General features: G+C 38.1%; 1 protein-coding gene across 1 annotated transcript; it reads left to right on the top strand.

The window, feature by feature from the left end:
* Nucleotides 1-435: 435 nt before the first annotated feature.
* On the top strand, nt 436-20,985 carry RAB18_1 (Ras- protein Rab-18). The gene is made up of 7 exons (XM_035733944.2): nt 436-705; nt 3,332-3,482; nt 3,522-3,577; nt 3,621-3,685; nt 10,997-11,069; nt 17,304-17,422; nt 18,579-20,985. The coding sequence occupies exons 2-7, from the start codon at nt 3,406-3,408 to the stop codon at nt 18,822-18,824; spliced, it is 636 nt and encodes a 211-aa protein (XP_035590152.1). The 5' UTR covers nt 436-705; nt 3,332-3,405; the 3' UTR covers nt 18,825-20,985.
* Nucleotides 20,986-21,021: the final 36 nt, after the last annotated feature.

The following is a 21,021-nucleotide window of genomic DNA, read 5'->3' as shown; positions in this document are numbered from 1 at the left end:
TAAGAGGAACATGAATATGTATAGTTTAGCTAATTAATAATTATGCAATAAAAATATATGTATCGTATACGTCCAAAAATAGTTCTCAACAGTTATGATGCATATTCCTATCAGGATGTAACCTTTTATAACAGTATATAAAAATAGGAGAACATCATGGTCACAACTGGATTTATTGTACGTAGACCAGCTGCGATATTGTATGCAGGACAAATCAACTGGTGCAACCATTACAAATTAGTTCATTATCGTGCTACAAGTCATCTACAAACTTTTATGATACAACATTACACTTAGGGACCGAAAAGATGTTTTGTCAGAAAGATAAGCATTTGGAACAAAAAGAATAATAGAACTGTATCTCAGAAAAGTGGTAACTAATGCATAGCATCAGTCACTTTTTTGATGTGGATTAAAAACTCCTTTTTAGTGCTGAAGTAAATCAATGATTCGACTAGTTTTGGTGAATCGACTAGTTTAGGTGAATCGACATCTCGTGCATTATAGTGACTTTAATGTAGGGCAAGCATTCAAAATATTGTTGTGGAATCAAAGAGCATTAAATTAGAAATTTGTTTCTCTAGTACTACCCTATACGGCGTTATTGTATGCAATGTCTTTCCAAGGAAAAGCGCTTCATACAATGTGCGACCTTGGGACCACTCGGCATATGTAGGTTCTACCTCATGCTTACTTTTCATCCAAGTATGTTAGTACGAGGTTTAACTGTTGTTAGCACTCCGAAAACTGCATCGAAAAGTAATGATTGTCTAATGGGATTTATTTCGATGATTGGATAAATATTATTGAATTCATCGTTGAGACTATAATTTGAACCATTTTGGACGAGGCAACTAGATATAAGATAACAGGAATACTTTGGATTTTAATGGCTTAACTTAAAAGCCATCCTATGAAATACTAGTTGCTAACTAACTGCCGTAAGGGTAGCCTGTGTCACTGCAAGGTAACTCGTACTCGTACTTGAGATCTCAGCCTTTTCCAATAATAGTTCCTCATCTTCACATGCTGCGCAGAGCTACTTCCAAAATGTCAGTAGGAAAATTTTAGAATAATGAAGAAATTCGAAAGCCGCCTAACCCACTTGCTGAAATGAAACAATAGAGTAGTAATTCTGTTAGGGAAAGCTCACGCTAGCTTTTCTTTGTTGATAAATGTAAATTTCTTTCCTGTAACGATGGCTGAGAATAACGTTCTCTCTGACGTATGTTTTTGCACGACATACCGTTTTCTGCTTGGCTGTTACCAATTCTAGTTTAAGGTTATTCTGTTCTCACGTCGTGTCTTGTTGCTCTACACAGTTTCAACTTAGGAACACTGAAACAGCTAGCTTTTTCTTCACTTCTGTCCTATTCCTGAATTTCTTTGCATTAGGCATAAGTGTTTCGTATCAGTACTCGTACTATCGAGTTGGCATTAGTTCCTATTCGTATTAGGAAACGTTCTGTCATTCGTTATTAGTAAATTACTGTAAACCCAAACAAAGCAAATCCTAGATACGACAGTAGATATACCTCGCTTTTGCTTGAGGTTCAGTACGTTAGTAAACTTCTCAACTATAAACCTCACCAAGTGTCAAAGTACATTCATGTCTAACAGGTCAGTCTCTCTGGTATCAAGAAATGCACTGACTATTGGCTCTGTTTAAGTATTTGATGTGGGACGACGACTTGATCATTCAAAAACCACCGTATTATTATCTACTAGACACACAGTGTTGTGAGTCTTTGGAACTATTGGATTAGTAACTCACAAAACTTATTTTTCTCGTAGATATAAAACGTAACTTGTCTGCGCTAATGCTTAACGTAGCCGTAGAGCTAATGTAGTCGATCGTATTAAACACTGGTTACGTTGATCACAAAATCTCATTGACTAATATAGTTGAAACAGCTAGTCAGTCGCAACGTAGAACCTGCTACGTATGTGCATCGTCTCAAGTTGTTATATCCCTTTTGCACATAGCGATAGGATTGTCAGGTCAAATCTCAGACTAGAAAGCTATTAGCAATATCAATGGTAATAGAAAAAATTAGTCATCGAGGATATGATTCAATAAACCATAAATTAGTAAAGTAAAAAATATTACGAGGAATTCAGTAGCTTAGAATTTAGGGGAAGACAAAGAGTAAATCTATCTGCACTATTGTGAACTATTTTGAAACAAATCTCTAACCACTGGTTACGATAGTTGAAATATGTATTACGCATACCTAGCTGTCGCTTACTGTAAAGTTCAGTGGTGTGTGGTGTAGTAGGTAGGTTGATAATACTCTGGGAGCTACAAAAGTAAGACATCAGTTCACGAAATCATTCATTTTGATAGTTGTGTACTTCATAACCTACAATTAAAGATCGTATTCACTTTTCATCATCTAAATTCTAGATTTTATATCATCCCACACTTCTCATTCATTGATCTCATTTATTCTTCCTGAATCATACTTTTTTGTTTTCCTACCTCATTTCATGCTATCAACTCTTCACTTCCCATCTTAATTTCATCTCTCAATATGCTGATACGAGGTGTAGCAACTTAGACTTTCACACCAAGCCCGTGGACTGTGTGTAATAATCCTGGGGATGCTAAGTCCCTAAATACTACACTCAGAAAGCGATATGTTCTAGAATTCACAAGGTGATTTGGATTTCAGTTTCGTTGTATCGATTTATTCACCACCAATTTATTATATGTTCAAGCGATGATTTTTCGTTCTGATAAATTTTGTAATTGATAACCATTAAATAATCAACGTATGATTAGATTAACCTGAATGTTAGTTCTTCTGGGGTCTTCACCGAAATTCCCACTATTTCGTTGAAGCGTCGTGTGTTAGTTGTCCGGTCCGTCGATTTTACATAGATTAGTTCCGTTTAAGACGAATCTCAATTGTTTGTTCAGAAATGCTAAACCCCATCTCAATTTACAACGGATATAAATAATGTGTAATGGTTGGCTTAATCATTATAGATACAGTTGGTTTTCTGAATAAGCCTCATAAGACAAAATACACGGATACCCAAATCGATGTAAGTGACCGAGGTGCATTCATTTTCTATTTTGTTTTCACTCATGAATATCCAACGTTTTTTTTTTAAAAAAGTTTTCTCTTCGTTGCTGTTTCTAACATGTTCCCATGCTTTTACTGTCAATATCTTCGTGAACGTTATGCGGTCACTCAAACCGCAACACTAACACCCTCATTCTGAGCCACAAACATTCTCCATCATCTCAGTTTGAAATATCTTTCTTCTGTTCCGCTCTAAACTTTGAATCCACTCATCTGTATATTTTTTAATCTGTTTTCAGTAGTAGGTTCTTAATAAGACAGTCTCCTTGAAAGTACTCATATAAAGTTTGTCAGATTTGTATGTCATGTCATCATGCATCGAAATGGGAATGAATTGCTTATAAACTTCAAGTTATTACTAATTGGAGATAGTGGAGTTGGGAAATCAAGGTTAGTACCAATATCATACGACTTTTTCGATTTTTATAGCTTGTTAATGCGTTATACTAATGATTGTTTTGAAAGTCAGCTATCTGCAACTATCGGTAAGTTTATGTAAAAGTAATTTGTATGTATTTATCATTTTAGGCGTTGATTTCAAAGTCAAACTTGTTACGGTCCCTGATGGAACAAAGATTAAGCTCTCTATATGGGTGAGTGATCTGACTTTCCTATCCCAGACTTTTACTTATATAAAGACTCGTAATCAATTTTAAACCTGTGTTAACAAGTGAACTTTTTTCACATAACCGCATACTCTCCAAATCGTCAGTCACCTTTGTATGAAGCAAATCCTGTATCTGTGAACTAGTGACTCTTCATCAAGCATCAATGAATTCATGGCTCACATGCCCTGGTACGGCCGAAAGTGGGGAGAGTCCGCTCTCCCTCTCGAAATACTCTCACACGGCCACGCGTATACAGCCTCTGCTAGGGAAGTCCTACTCATTGCCTTCTCGTGGCGGTTTTGTTTGCGAAAATGAGAGGACGAAAAGCGAATGTTCGGCGCGTTAACCGGATCCCAAACCAATGGTGCACATGGGCTCTAGTACCCTGAGGGAACAAATGGCGTATGAATCAATCGTTGGTCACTGGCTACCATGGGACTGCATTTCCTTACGATGCTCCACTGCCTTGTGGGTTAGACCTTAGGTCAAAGGCTCGGGGTGTGGCCCCCTAAGATAACCACCTGCTTTGGTCTGGGCACCCGGGCAGTATCACCGCCCACACGCAAATGATGAACTCTCTATATCTATGGAAACTACTTTTCTCGCTTCGATAAACAATCAAATGGTTCAAATTATCATTACTATTATTGTCATTATTATCACTATTATTATTATTACTATTATTATTATTATTATTATTATTATTATTATTATTATTTACCACATTATTCACCCTCTTTTATACTTATACAGTGGCTCGTCTTTGGTGGAAATTCGAATGTATCTAGACGTTCTCGAGTCACTGTCCAGTTGAAAGTTGTATGTTACCACTGAATATGAGTACTGAAGCAGTTTTTCTGAAACCACGTGCACCATTCAAACTGGCTGCCTTCAACGTTCGCACACTTATGCAGGTTGGACAACAGATAGGGCTGGCTATGTCTTTGGAAAGTCTTAATATCGATGTCTGCTGTCTATCCGAGACCCGTATTCAAGACTCTAGTGAAGTACTACAAATTTGCTCTCCATCTGTCGCTTCGAAAAGCTTGTTTTACGTACGCTTATCCGGGGACCCTGTGGCATCTTCGTCTGGTCTTGCTGGCGTTGGTGTCGCACTAAGCGCTAGAGCTGAGGCAGCACTAGTCGATTGGATCCCTATTAACAGTCGGTTATGTGCTGTTAGATTAGAAAGTTCCATCAAAGTGAGAAGAAATCGGCGTGGGAAACGATGTCTTCTCGTCATCTCCGCCTATGCCCCGACAGATTGCAGCCCGGATGCAATCAAGGATGAGTTTTACCACCAGTTATCAGTTCTTCTCCAGAAAGTGCGTTCGACAGATATTGTAGTACTAGCCGGAGAATTGAATGCTCAGGTCGGGCGTCTAGGCACAGAAGAGAATCGTTTGGGTGGCCGATGGGAACTTGTTGGTCGCAGAACAGATAACGGGGACCGTCTACTGCAACTGTGCACGGACTACAACCTGTTTCTGGCTAGCACTAACTTCCGGCACAGTCATCGTCGATGTGCCACCTGGCGTCCTCCCTCTGCATCTCAAGCCTGGACTCAGATTGATCATATCGCGATCAGCTACCGCTGGCGTGGTTGTGTACAAGACTGCCGCTCCTTTTGGAGTACCTATCTGGACTCGGACCATGCTTTGGTCTGCGCCAATCTTACCTTACTTTTCAGTGGCCAACGAAGTGACCGCCACCAACGGATTGATGTTAGCAAGCTGGTTGCAACTTCTGTTGCAAGTAAGTATTGAACCGAGCTGGTTTCTAGGCTAGCTACCATTGGCTGCAATTACGTGGCGCTATGAAAATGGCGGGTACAGTCAGTTGTGGGTTCGCGAAACGTCCCGCTTATAAGCACTGGGTTTTTTCAGGCTCCTTACAACTCATTGAAGCTCGTCGGTCTACTCCGGGTGACCGTGAGTTTGACCATAAACGAAGGATGTTACGTAATGAAATTGGGCAAAGCTTGTGTAAGGACCGAGAAGCCTGGTGGTCGGAGCGTGCTAATGAGTTGGAAGCAGCAGCTGCATCTGGTAATTACCGGAAGCTCTTCCAACTCATCCGAGCCACTGGCAGCAAGAAGTTTGGTGTGAGCGAAACAATCTGCGAGGATGATGGGATGCCAATCACTAACATCCATCGACGTCTTGGACGATGGGCAGAATTCTTCGAAGGGCAGTTCAACTGGCCTGCTGCTCCGGCAACATCGACCGAACTGTCCTGCCCTCCATGGCCGGTGACGACTGATCCACCAAATGAGGCGGAAGTCCGCAAGGAACTCCAACTCTTGAAGCGATACAAATCACCTTGTCCAGACGACTTACCTCCGGCTCTTCTTGAAGATGGTGGTGACTTTCTGACTAAGGAACTGATGACGTTGTTTACAAAGGTTTGGGAACTAGAGAGTGTACCAACGTCATGGAATGAGTCGATAGTTGTCCCTATCTTTAAAAAGGGTTCACGTCGTTCCTGTAACAACTATTGGGGGATGAGTCTACTTCCGACTGCGTCCAAGCTATTGGCTTCCGTCATACTTCGTAGGTTGTTCAAAACTCGAGAAACTTTCTACTCAAGAGGAGCAGGCTGGTTTTTGTTCTGGTCGAGGATGTATTGATCATAGCTTCAGCCTCCACCAAATACTAGAACACCGTCATATTTATCAAAGGCCAACAATCGTAGTATTTCTTGACATCAGGGCTGCCTTCGATTCGTTGGATAGGACTGTTCTCTGGGATTGTCTATTGAGGAAGGGTGTGCCTGAGAAGTTTATTAGCATCCTAAAAGCCCTATATACAAACACCTCAGGCAGAATGAGGGCATACAACCACCTCTTTCCATTGTTCCATTCGAGCAGCGAGGTTAGACAGGATTGTCCAATCTCACCATTCCTCTTCAACTTTGCCATCGATGATATTCTGGAGACAGCCTTGATGGATGTAAGTAATGGCGGTGTGGATCTGTTGCCTGGAGAAAGACTTCTCGACCTTGAGTATGCGGATGATATTGTCTTACTATACGATAATGACCAAGCCATGCAATCCGCACTTAACCAGTTGGCAATCAATGTCCGTAGGTACGGTATGTACTCTGCACCTTCGAAGTGCAAAGTACTTGTACAAGACTGGCAGGATTCTAATCCTGTACTCACCCTGGATGGTGAGCAGATAGAAGTAGTCGAGAAGTTCGTGTATCTGGGTAGCTGCATAAATACTGGTGGGAGTGTGAGTGATGAGATCAATGCACGTATAGTGAAAACCAGAGCGGCTTATGCCAATCTGGGCCATCTTTGGCGCCTTCGTGATGTCAGTCTGGCTGTAAAAGGTCGGTTCTACAACGCGTCGGTGAGAGCAGTTTTGCTCTATGCTTGTGAAACCTGGCCTCTCCGAGTTGGGGATGTTGGACGACTCTCTGTTTGATCATCGTTGTCTCCTAAGGATTGCTGACATCCAGTGGCAACACCATGTTAGTAATGCAGAGGTTCGGCATCGTGTGTTCGGGTGCAGAGATGATAATCCAATTGGTGTCACCTTCTTGAAACGCCAACTTCGGTGGCTTGGACATGTTCTACGAATGTCGTCCCAGAGAATTCCACGTCGTGCATTATTTGTTGACTCTGAGACTGGTTGGATAAAGCGGAGAGGTGGTCAGTGTATGATATGGTGTCAGATATGGCTCAGAATAGAAGCCAGTGGCAATCCTGCTGTAACCTTCTCTTACTTTCTTCATAAAAAGTGGTTGTATCTTCCTTAACTGAAAGATTTCTTCTGGTTGTACCTTTCGGTCTCCCCCATTATTAATATTATTACATTACCTTACACTAATCCGGTCGTTATTTTTCTTTTACGCTCCTCACCTTCGTTTTTCTCTCTTCTCATTCCAATTGTTTTGTGTGGCGCATATATATTTGGTGCCCTCTTGTACCAATATTTATGTGTTCCAATAAATAAATAAATTTCAATGGTTAAGATCATGAGTCAGTTGAAGCTAGACCACCATGGAAAACCTGGAAGCACTGGACGGCCGTCTCGTCCTATTGTGGAACTCTTCAGCAGTGCGCATCCACGACCTCGCCCCTCTGCGAGATTAGGACCCAGAACCTACTGGTTACGCGCGAGCGCTTAACAACTGAGCCGGCATCCAACGGTGTTAATGTCTAACTTCAACTAAATAAATAAATAAATAAACTTGGGCTAAAGTATATCTATCCCCAGCTCTATTTCGATTTTGACTGACTGAATAGATGTAATATTTAATGTTAATTACAACGAGAATAAACTAGAATATCTGTCTAAATGTTAAAGTTTCATTTCATGTTCCAAACAATCACATTCAACTTGAAACAACTATGTTACGTACAAATCATGAAAATAAACAAATAGATATAATTCCTGAATATTTACTATTTATGGAGTAGTTATGAATAATTGACTATCAAATGTCCCATAATAAACGAATGTCAGCGGCCCTTTCTTTCTTAAGACTGTTAAAATACTTAAAAGATGTTATATATGAAACTTCACTTAATCATCTACAATTAGTTGTTCATATCCTTGCTAAGTATAATCTTTTTAAGGAAAAAAGAAACAACAATAACTTTAGACCTAAATATGAAACAGAAATCGTGAACAATTTTTTATCTAAGTAATTGATATACATAAATATTGATGGGATGTTTAGTAAACTCAATAGTTTAATTTCATGATATATAACTTTAGCAAGTTAAATAATGAGATCACCCGAACAGTTGTAACACATTTATGTTGATTGATGCGATAAAAAACATTCATAATCACTGGATAGAATGATTTAGTAATGAACATATGAGACACTGTTAGCTAACTTATTTTAAAAAAAATTAGATGTACACTTAATTCAACCATGGTTTTCTTTGCAAATAGTTTAAAAAATAGTGTAAATAAAATAGTGTAAAAATATACAACGGGTAGGAGAAATGTATATTTATTGAGAGAAGTTACAAAGTATTTACAAACTATATATACATAGCCTTCAATCGTCCATTAGCATCTTACTGTGTGTTCTGCTATCTGAACTGTCTTCTCGTGTTGTCCCCATGTGTTATGTCAACGCCGTGCTTTCGATGCACTGGTACTCTTCATTCTGTCTGACAGTTGTTGCAACTTCGACTCCGCGTTCCGCTACACTCTACTTACAAACAATCTTATGAGTAGCGTCCGCTACAATAGCATGGTTGAATAGAGTTCATTACTGAAACGCATAAACATTAAATATGTGGTTTATGGTTGACATACTGAACATTGATCCAGAAAGTCATGGGTTTAAAGCTTAGGAAACCTACAGAGGTTAAGATAGCACTCATATAATAAACGTAGCTCATAGCGAATATACCAACAACATACTTTTAACGGAAAAATCCACTAGAAATGTATATATTTCATTCATGTTATGGGTTAGAAAGTGAAGTGCTGAGTAGCTACTTTGAAATCGTTGCCACGTTTTTTCAGTCAACTTTTAATCCTGCAGCTTTTCTAATCTTAGAAACTGGTAGATTAAAAAGATGACTTCATGGTTCATATCTATAGGAATCGCTCAAAATGTTAAGTGGGGTTTTCCGACTAACAGCATTTCTGTAGTAACCACTCAGTTGAAAAAATTGTGTCAGATACCCCAGTTGGGTTAAAATCTCTGCACAAGACAACAAGATCCACTGTGATTCCTATCATGCGTTTTAAGCAGAATAGAGTAATTTTCAGTTTAATCCTAATTAGAGTCAGGATATCAGTCCTTATCGATCCCTATCAGTCTCAATAATCTACTTGGCCAGTGTTGTAGTCAGATTTGTTAAGACCCTATTAATATTACTCTGAATTACTAAATTATTTAAATACTATAATTTATGATACCCTTGTTTTTCGACAGTTGCATGTATGGGGAAGTCAGAAAAGCCTCAGTTCAAAGAGATTGTTATGTCCGAACGAAGAATAAGTGAAAGATAACTTCTACGAGTTATTTAAGTTACTGTATATACAATATTCCATTTATCATAAGCTTTTATTTGACCTATTGGCTACCGTTATACGACTTACGATTCTTTACTTATTCCCAATTTATCAGCTACAGTATCTCATACAGCCACTTTTGGCTTGATATTGTTTCATTATTATTTTGCATTTTACAGTGTGATTCGGTCTGGTCTGTTTGTATATAAACTACTTATGTTTGAAATATACGATTCATACAGTGGAAGATGAGATTGTGTTCTGGACTGAACTGTCTGGGCTAGGTGAGAAGTTACTATACAGAGCAATAATAATGACTCAGTTGACTGCTGCTGATCGTGCTGGGTAACGAATCACCGGTTTGACATAAACATATCATATAAATCGGTGTTTTGATTGGCGGTTTCATCACGTTATGTTAAACGGCTTATAGGACGTAACAGAGATAATAAATATACTGAATCATCATTATGAATAATTTATTGTGATTATTTTATTTATTTATTTCAACACATAGATAATGGTACAAAGAGGCACCAAATACATATGCGCCACACAAATCTCATTCGATATGTGTGAGGGCTGTGATACTGCCCGGATGCCCCATTACATCTGAGTAAAACTGTAACCCTAGTCCTTGCATTCGCATTTAGTTCGTTCAATTGATTAACGTCGCTTTTGAATGTCTTTTCGTTTCATTGCTATTGAAGCTTCTGTGCAAGATTGCTACTTCTCAATTACCTTTCTGAAGGTATGACTAGAATCCTTGGTTTTGTCTTCAAATCCAAGAATGCCTTTTGTAGTAAAACATTAACATCTGTCAACTTTTTTATTCAATTGTTAGTCATACTCATCAAATCTAACTGTATTGTTTCTTTCTATGTTTGTAGACAAATGTATGAAATATATGTTTGCCAGTTATTAAGAATTGGTTATTTGTACATTGGTTACGTGACATACTTTCTGTTGTCTTATCGTGTACCAAGGAATTTCTGTACTGTCAATACATAATTATATAGAAGACATTTCTCTGTTGATTTTGAGGTTTTGACTTGGTTTATCCTTAACAAGGGTGTTCAACTGAAGGCCTATTATGGGCTGATTAAGTACTAACATACGATCTGAATGTATAGACATTTTGGTTTTTTCTTTTTTAATAGCAAGGCTGGCTAATTAGTTCCGATTGTTTGTATATAAGTAAACATTGAATTACGCCGTTACTGCATGAATTTTTTCCGACACGATAGATTGCATTTAAGATGTAATGATTTGTTTTTACAGTATCTTTTTCAAAATTTTGTAGGATACTGCTGGTCAGGAGCGGTTTCGTACTTTGACACCCAACGTGTATCGTGGTTCACACGCTGCTGTTTTTGGTGAGTTGTGTTTTAAAAACTTGTTACGGATTATATTATGTGGTTTCACGGGTATTTATTAACTTTGATACTCATAAATGAACATCTTTTGAATCGAGCTTGACGTAGAAAAGCCAATACAAGTAAAATTATCATTTTTTTCTTATAACAAAGCTAAAATATCATCCGAACAGGCTACTTCTCATACACTTGTAAAACATATATTTCGAATATATGGCCTATAATTTCCAGGTAATTGAATATGGGATCATCTTGCTCAATCTAAAAACCCATTATGTTGCTAAATATATGTCGATACATAAAATTCAATCACAAGCGTCTCATTGACTGAAGATATGTGTCAAGAAGAGTAAAAGTTAACCAGATTTCTACTCCTGAACCACTTTATTCTAACTGTAGATCACTAATAGACAAAATGAACTTTATTTTCTATTAAGCGTAAATATGTGTCGTAATTGTGGCGCAGTCTCAGTTCAAGAATCTTGATTAAATGACTTCCATGACGATAGTTTGATGTCACTACATAATTTCGGGGTTCATCATCAAGATTGTTCAATCAACGAGAAAAAGTGAGGTGCTGGTGTAAATGTTTTGTTATTGTAGACTGGTGTTAATCTAACTATGCACATTTTAAGTTTCCCAACAATTTTATAGACCGTTAGCATTTCTAGATGATAATTCTGCATTTGTTTCTGTTTCATGACCAGTATTATTGGGCAAGTTTATTGGCGTTAATTCTGAGAGCTGGATAACTAACTGGGCTTGTTCTTATTTCTTTGAAACAACAGTATACTGTGTATAAAAGAAAGCTTTTCACATATTTGTAAATCAAAGTTGGTTTACCACAAGCTTTTGTCTCCCCTTCCCTTTTATTTTTCTTACATCTGCCGTCCACATAAAGCACCTTTTTATGATATGGAGGATGATATCTCGACTATTGAAGTTGTGCATTGTAGGTCTAGAGATGGTTGCAAAGAACACCATAGTTGAATTAAGTGTACATCTAATTTTTTTTAAAATAAGTTAGCTAACAGTGTCTCATATGTTCATTACTAAATCATTCTATCCAGTGATTATGAATGTTTTTTATCGCATCAATCAACATAAATGTGTTACAACTGTTCGGGTGATCTCATTATTTAACTTGCTAAAGTTATATATCATGAAATTAAACTATTGAGTTTACTAAACATCCCATCAATATTTATGTATATCAATTACTTAGATAAAAAATTGTTCACGATTTCTGTTTCATATTTAGGTCTAAAGTTATTGTTGTTTCTTTTTTTCCTTAAAAAAGATTATACTTAGCAAGGATATGAACAACTAATTGTAGATGATTAAGTGAAGTTTCATATATAACATCTTTTAAGTATTTTAACAGTCTTAAGAAAGAAAGGGCCGCTGACATTCGTTTATTATGGGACATTTGATAGTCAATTATTCATAACTACTCCATAAATAGTAAATATTCAGGAATTATATCTATTTGTTTATTTTCATGATTTGTACGTAACATAGTTGTTTCAAGTTGAATGTGATTGTTTGGAACATGAAATGAAACTTTAACATTTAGACAGATATTCTAGTTTATTCTCGTTGTAATTAACATTAAATATTACATCTATTCAGTCAGTCAAAATCGAAATAGAGCTGGGGATAGATATACTTTAGCCCAAGTTTATTTATTTATTTATTTAGTTGAAGTTAGACATTAACACCGTTGGATGCCGGCTCAGTTGTTAAGCGCTCGCGCGCGTAACCAGTAGGTTCTGGGTCCTAATCTCGCAGAGGGGCGAGGTCGTGGATGCGCACTGCTGAAGAGTTCCACAATAGGACGAGACGGCCGTCCAGTGCTTCCAGGTTTTCCATGGTGGTCTAGCTTCAACTGACTCATGATCTTAACCATTGAAATTTATTTATTTATTGGAACACATAAATATTGGTACAAGAGGGCACCAAATATATATGCGCCACACAAAACAATTGGAATGAGAAGAGAGAAAAACGAAGGTGAGGAGCGTAAAAGAAAAATAACGACCGGATTAGTGTAAGGTAATGTAATAATATTAATAATGGGGAGACCGAAAGGTACAACCAGAAGAAATCTTTCAGTTAAGGAAGATACAACCACTTTTTATGAAGAAAGTAAGAGAAGGTTACAGCAGGATTGCCACTGGCTTCTATTCTGAGCCATATCTGACACCATATCATACACTGACCACCTCTCCGCTTTATCCAACCAGTCTCAGAGTCAACAAATAATGCACGACGTGGAATTCTCTGGGACGACATTCGTAGAACATGTCCAAGCCACCGAAGTTGGCGTTTCAAGAAGGTGACACCAATTGGATTATCATCTCTGCACCCGAACACACGATGCCGAACCTCTGCATTACTAACATGGTGTTGCCACTGGATGTCAGCAATCCTTAGGAGACAACGATGATCAAACAGAGAGTCGTCCAACATCCCCAACTCGGAGAGGCCAGGTTTCACAAGCATAGAGCAAAACTGCTCTCACCGACGCGTTGTAGAACCGACCTTTTACAGCCAGACTGACATCACGAAGGCGCCAAAGATGGCCCAGATTGGCATAAGCCGCTCTGGTTTTCACTATACGTGCATTGATCTCATCACTCACACTCCCACCAGTATTTATGCAGCTACCCAGATACACGAACTTCTCGACTACTTCTATCTGCTCACCATCCAGGGTGAGTACAGGATTAGAATCCTGCCAGTCTTGTACAAGTACTTTGCACTTCGAAGGTGCAGAGTACATACCGTACCTACGGACATTGATTGCCAACTGGTTAAGTGCGGATTGCATGGCTTGGTCATTATCGTATAGTAAGACAATATCATCCGCATACTCAAGGTCGAGAAGTCTTTCTCCAGGCAACAGATCCACACCGCCATTACTTACATCCATCAAGGCTGTTTCCAGAATATCATCGATGGCAAAGTTGAAGAGGAATGGTGAGATTGGACAATCCTGTCTAACCTCGCTGCTCGAATGGAACAATGGAAAGAGGTGGTTGTATGCCCTCATTCTGCCTGAGGTGTTTGTATATAGGGCTTTTAGGATGCTAATAAACTTCTCAGGCACACCCTTCCTCAATAGACAATCCCAGAGAACAGTCCTATCCAACGAATCGAAGGCAGCCCTGATGTCAAGAAACACTACGATTGTTGGCCTTTGATAAATATGACGGTGTTCTAGTATTTGGCGGAGGCTGAAGCTATGATCAATACATCCTCGACCAGAACAAAAACCAGCCTGCTCCTCTTGAGTAGAAAGTTTCTCGAGTTTTGAACAACCTACGAAGTATGACGGAAGCCAATAGCTTGGACGCAGTCGGAAGTAGACTCATCCCCCGATAGTTGTTACAGGAACGACGTGAACCCTTTTAAAGATAGGGACAACTATCGACTCATTCCATGACGTTGGTACACTCTCTAGTTCCCAAACCTTTGTAAACAACGTCATCAGTTCCTTAGTCAGAAAGTCACCACCATCTTCAAGAAGAGCCGGAGGTAAGTCGTCTGGACAAGGTGATTTGTATCGCTTCAAGAGTTGGAGTTCCTTGCGGACTTCCGCCTCATTTGGTGGATCAGTCGTCACCGGCCATGGAGGGCAGGACAGTTCGGTCGATGTTGCCGGAGCAGCAGGCCAGTTGAACTGCCCTTCGAAGAATTCTGCCCATCGTCCAAGACGTCGATGGATGTTAGTGATTGGCATCCCATCATCCTCGCAGATTGTTTCGCTCACACCAGACTTCTTGCTGCCAGTGGCTCGGATGAGTTGGAAGAGCTTCCGGTAATTACCAGATGCAGCTGCTGCTTCCAACTCATTAGCACGCTCCGACCACCAGGCTTCTCGGTCCTTACACAAGCTTTGCCCAATTTCATTACGTAACATCCTTCGTTTATGGTCAAACTCACGGTCACCCGGAGTAGACCGACGGGCTTCAATGAGTTGTAAGGATCATCTGACATCAGGAGGACGAATTTTATTGAAGCAGATGAAATGCTTAGGAGTTGAGTTCATGTACCGATGCTATATCTTGTTTTGGCTGCCCCTCATTTTATTTCAAATTACTTCTTCGCCAGCCGACATTAAACAAACTTAATATATCCCAGGCACCTCAGGTGATGAAGTTTCACAGTATTGTCAACAGATTTTTTTATCTTGGGCATTTTAGGCCAAACCACAACAGTGCTCACGACATCTATGCAGTGTTCCACAGACACAGTCAGGATCTTTTAACCTCCAAAAATGATGGCTTGTTGTTCGACTTCATTTCCATTGTGAATTTTATGTCCTTGAAAATGTTGATCAGACTGTAGGTGTTTTCCAGCCCGTCTTCAGTGATGAAAAATCTGTCATCCACATAACGAATCCACATTTTTGACTTGGTCACTGGTGTAATCGAGGCTTCCTGTCTCTGCATCACTTCTTCTGCATTAAGTCCTGATATTCGAGATCCCACTGGTGTTCCTTTCGTTTGTTCGTAGGTTTTTTTGTTGAATTAAAACTACGTCGTTAACGGTAAATCAATGAGTTCTAGTAGACCTTGACTTTGAAACTTCGTGTGCTTTGGGAGATTTGTGTCGTTGGTGAGAAACAGGGATAGTTTCCTTTACTAAGCTTGGTTCTATTGAAGTGAATGAAACTTACATTGAAGGATATCATCAGTTCATCGTTGTTGATTTGAATCTGCTTAAGCTTTCTTAAGAATTGTATTGGATATTTGGAATAATGAAACGAATCCTTTAAATGTTTCAATATTATTGAAATTTCGATAAATTGTATATTAAGGTTCCGGGGAGTGATCAGATTTGACGTAGTGGGATGTTTGGTTTGTGTAGTTTCGGCCTATTGTAGAATCACCAAAGTGTAAACTTACAGCTTACACATGTTTTCTACCTCGACAGACATTGATTAATGTAAAGTGGATCGCTGCGTATTGATTAAGTTGTTTTTATATATTTAAGCCTGTTACGCCTCTCGAAGTATAGGCTGCCGACCAGTGGTCTCCAAGAAACTCTATCCGGGAATATTCTTTCCAGTCTTGATTTCTGACTTCAGTTACCGAGATTATGTGTTCTTTGGTCTGCATTTTTTCCCTTTTGCCCCTAGCTTGGGCTTATCTTGTGAGATACAGTCTAATGGTTTTCACAAAGTGTGTCCTATCCACCTCCAGCGTCTTTTCCTGATTTCCTCCACCTCTGGTTGCTGACTTATTCTCTTTCAGAGTAGATTATTGCTGATGGTCTCTAGTCAATACATTTGGGGTCACTTGCATAGACAGCTCTCTATGAATACTTGTACTTTTTGGTGATTTTGGTAGCAACTCTCCAGGTTTTAGCTCCGTACAATAGCACTGTCTTACAGTCAGTGTTGGAAATTGTGACTTTGGTTTTGTCTGACAGTTGTTGTGAGTTACGGAAATTCTCTGATTGTAGGGATGTTGCCCTTCATTCTCTAACTCGTTCCTTGATATATGCGTCAGATCCTCCTTGATTGTTATTGGTAGTGCCTAAATGTGTAAAGTTTTCCATCTCTTCAAGAACGTCACGACCAAGTGTGGTTTTGTTGGGTCTCTGTGTGCTGTATTTTAGGATCTTGGTTTATCCATTTCGGAATTTGGCGCTTCACTGGTTTTCTTCGTCTGCATTTGTTTCTGTGCGTGGAATAGAAAGGTTAAGCCACCTAGAAATCCAAATAACGCGGCTGTCTATAATATTCACTGTATCATGTGTTTTTCCCAAGCTGTGGACCCACTTAGTAACTAAAGGAAAAAAATCTGAAGTAATCAGTCTTCACTTGGAATACATTTGTGAGCTGTCCGCCATTAGTGACTTTATAATTCAGTCCGTCGTAGGAGTTTTGTATGGTGGTGGCTATCTTTCCACGCGCTCCATGTTGTTAAAATAGGTTTCATTAGGTTCTCCTGTCCACACTATTAAATGCTTTCTCATAGTCACACGATTTCGTCGGGAAAATTGCAACCGACCTCAGTTCTACTGTGAGTAGGCGTACATAGATAGATGAAAATGTCTGTTCATAGATGTAACTTTTTACAGTTACTGAGGTAAGCTGCATATAAATTCACTTATACTTTACTCATCTTTGGATCAAATAGTATAAACATGTATATATTTTTCTATCTCCATTTCCATTTCCCTGTTATGATTTTTGTTTAACATACCATACCTTCTATTCAGTGTTTGATGTGTCGAATCGTGAGAGCTTTGATCATCTGAACAGTTGGATGGAAGAGTTAAAAACTTATTCAGACAATCCAAACATGATTAAACTTCTTGTTGGAAATAAAATTGATAATGTAAGTTTTTATAAAATAATCAAATATCTACAAACATGTACTTTTAATTAGACAGTTTTTATCATTATTTAACATTTTCTAGTTGTCCATTAGTAACCTAGTAAACTAAAGTATTAAGCTTGATAATAATATATATTGTTAAATTATACAGTTAATAAAAGGAAAAAGTGAGAAAGAATATTCTACTTTCCTACTGGCTTTAATTTTAGATAATTAAAATTCCAATAGTTGAGATTATGAGTCAATTGAAGCTAGACCACCATGGAAAACCTGGAAGCACTAGACGGTCGTTTCGTCCTATTGTGGGACTCTTCGGCAGTGCGCATCCACGACCCCACCTATCCGCCGACTACGTCGACACATAGTAATGGCTGGTGTAGAAGTATGTTGGAGGTAAGCTATGAGCGGCCAAACCAACACATGGCATATGTCCGTGAAAATACAGAGTATTGGACTGAGCCATTTAGGTAAATGCGGACTACCTGGTTGTGGTCCGCATGATTATTGTAACCAGTGGTTATGACTTTGGTTGACATCAATTCACTTTTTGTATTCCCTTGTATTCTAAGTTCCCTACAAATTTTATTCATTTCATTAATTTATGTTTTGTCTCATCGCATCTTGGATGCCTGGTCTTTCCTATTATCATTACTACCTGTATTACTGTGGGATTTGCCGTTGTGTTTATGGGTTGTAGAAACATGAACCGATGTACGCTTGTCAGGTTTCACATCACGTATAATTGACTGGCCGATACTTAAAACACTTATTGCCTAGGTATTGTATGAATTGTGATTTTACGGTTCCATCATGTTACATCTGGCATATCTACAATTATTGATATGACCGCTGCTCTTGTGCTACTATAAAGTAATCCCGGGGCGTTTAAATAAAATATTGTTTTATGTAGAATTATAAGTTTTAACACCACTTATATATCTCAGTTGTAAACACTAGAATGCTAGATTCCTTTGTCCAGCTAACTTTGGATATCGAAGCGCTAGTTTTCAATCCCGACTTCTAGCCACATTTCATTGATATCACTTGACTTTTCGCCTTAATTTCTCCGAACCTCCTGAATACAACTATTTTCATGATTATGGAATGCTTCAGTATTAAAGAGTTATCATTGGTATTATTTTTGTTTTTACTCTAGATTTCCCGAGAGATTTCTCGTGAAGAGGGTCTTCGTTTTGCCCGTTTATACAGTATGCCGTACGCTGAAACAAGTGCGAAAACCAGTGAAGGTGTTAATCAGCTATTTTCTGATGTTGTTACTAGAATTTATAATCATTCTGAATTGTGGAATCAAGGAAAAAAGCGTGCAATTAATAATTCTTCAAGTCGTGCTCACTTAACTGAACTTGAAGATAAACAGACCCGTAGTGGCTGTTGTTCATAATATTCGTAGATGCTTTGGTATACATTCCTTACAATTTGCGAATTCATGACTTCACTTCATTATTGAAATCTCTTATTTTATCCAACTAAATACTATGTATGGTATACTATAACGGTTTACTGTTATTTTTTAATGTTTTCTGATAACAGTTTATTACAGACTCTTTCTTTAAGTTTATAGTGTCATTCAGTGTAAGGCTGTGATGTTATTTGTTAGCCAAAATTTTATGATGCTTTCATAGTTTTGCGCTGCTTTCCTTCATCTATTTTGACTAGATAAATATCTAAAAAATAGGTTGTTTTATGTCCTTTTTTCGTTGGCTGTTTCATTGTTTCTTTTTCAAAAAAAAGATCAAAACAACTGAGACTATTTTCTTTATCCATTTAGACAGTTAGTTATTTTCTTTTCAAGATTTTTCTTGTTTATTTTATTGTACCTTTAAAAAATTTCAATATTTCCGTAACTTGCTTTGAAATTGATCACACTGTTTTATAGAATTTTTTCGTCAAAGCTAGTATTATTTCAGGTGATTTTCATATGGTTAATACTAAATCAAAAGCGGATTCGAACAATCCCACTGTTTAGTATATTCATTATTATGGAGTCAGTATTGATAAATCCGAAACCATTTGAAGTTCTTACATAACGACTATACCTAACTGTAGTTTATGGAAATAAAACTGTCAAAGATTGTGCTAGTAAAAGAACTTGATTTTTGGAAAGGCTAAATCAGTAGTAATCCCCTTTGGCTACTTGTCCAATACTCTGACAGTTGTAGCTGGGACTGCTCAACATGATTCATGTAGATCATTAATCTTTGTTTCCTGGTGTTAGGCCAATGTGAAATACGGATTTGCATTATATGAAACTCGTTAGGGATTAAAGAGAAAAATCATTTGACGTATATGCATGGTTGTTCCCAGAAATCTAATTTTCTTGCTGTGAATCATTGTAGTGATACTTTTTAAGTTTAGTATAGACCCTAATGTGTATAAACGTTTTAGAACCAGTAAGGATGCCTCGAACAGTCGTCTGTGAATGAAATTAAATTCCGTACTTTTCTTAACATCTGGAGTTCAATGTGTACTATTTGTATTTCCTGGTAATACGAGTACTTTTGGGGTTGGATAATTCACATTTCAAAGATGTTCATTTATCATTGTAACGTTCACGAAACTCTAGATACCATGATTTGATTATCGGCCCTGCGATTCAGGAGCCCTTCGAAAGAGTTTTAGGATTCTTTGATTATTAATCAAGCAGTGAACCATACTCTCTATACGTAAATATTTTCCTTAGATATTACAACGAAAATAATTCTCGGTGATTATATGGGGAAAACTGAAATTTTGTATAAATGTAAAATTATGTTAATAACAATTCTTGTTTTTTTTGCCCTAGTTGTGCAAATAAGAATGTTTAGAATTGACTTATTCTCTTTTTCTTATAAAAAATTAAGCATCGCTCGCTAGTCTTATTTTCGAATGTCGCAATACGATTTTACCAAACTGACCTGCTGGATATCATATGTTTTCACCCCTTAATAATGATGTTTTAGAAATAACTTGGGTTAAGAGAAGTTATTGTTGGAGAGGTTCGACAGAAGACAACCATTCTTTTTGGAGCAAATAGACTCCAACTGTCCTGTAGCGAGAACATTAGTTTTATTGGACGCGGAGAAGTCTCAACAAATTGACTCTTTGGGATTCAGCTCGAAGATGTAAAGTTAATGAATGTATTTAAGAAAGAATTAGGTAGAGAACTATTGGAAAACAGTTCATCTCAAAGAAGATTTGTGTGATATCAAAACGCCTGGAAATACAACAGAGGTGTTCGTTAAGTACCTAAAAAATACTGTTAAGAAATATCGGGGGAACTCCCACTGAAATGATAGCTGCCCGGAAGCTCAACACATGCTCAGAGGTCGAGGTATGGTAAAGTTAACTTAAGCAGAATGAAAAAATTCACAGGATGATTGTGACCATTATTGGGCGAGGAAATCTTAGGAGGAAGAAAGAGCAACTGAGATATCTAACCAGACAAGTGTTTGGAATGATCAAATATCACCTTTTAGCGAACTTATCCTTGTAAAAGATAAGGGTAGTGGGAGTTTGAAAATTAGACCTAATCTTGTCTGACTGGGCTCGACTGCTGACCGTCCCAATATGTAAGAAACGACAAAAATTCTCTTATGATA

Source organism: Schistosoma haematobium, chromosome 1 (genome assembly GCF_000699445.3).
Source record: "Schistosoma haematobium chromosome 1, whole genome shotgun sequence".
NCBI lineage: Eukaryota > Metazoa > Platyhelminthes > Trematoda > Strigeidida > Schistosomatidae > Schistosoma > Schistosoma haematobium.
Note: the sequence above shows the minus strand (reverse complement) of the source record. Positions and strands in the feature narration are given on the sequence as shown.

Bases quoted from the DNA above. Each gene is read 5' to 3' on its own strand.
- RAB18_1 (XM_035733944.2), top strand. From the start codon at position 3,406: ATGCATCGAAATGGGAATGAATTGCTTATAAACTTCAAGTTATTACTA. The intron at 3,483-3,521 runs GTTAGTACCAAT...CGATTTTTATAG, and splicing joins AGTGGAGTTGGGAAATCAAG to CTTGTTAATGCGTTATACTA. The intron at 17,423-18,578 runs GTAAGTTTTTAT...TTTTTACTCTAG, and splicing joins TTGGAAATAAAATTGATAAT to ATTTCCCGAGAGATTTCTCG.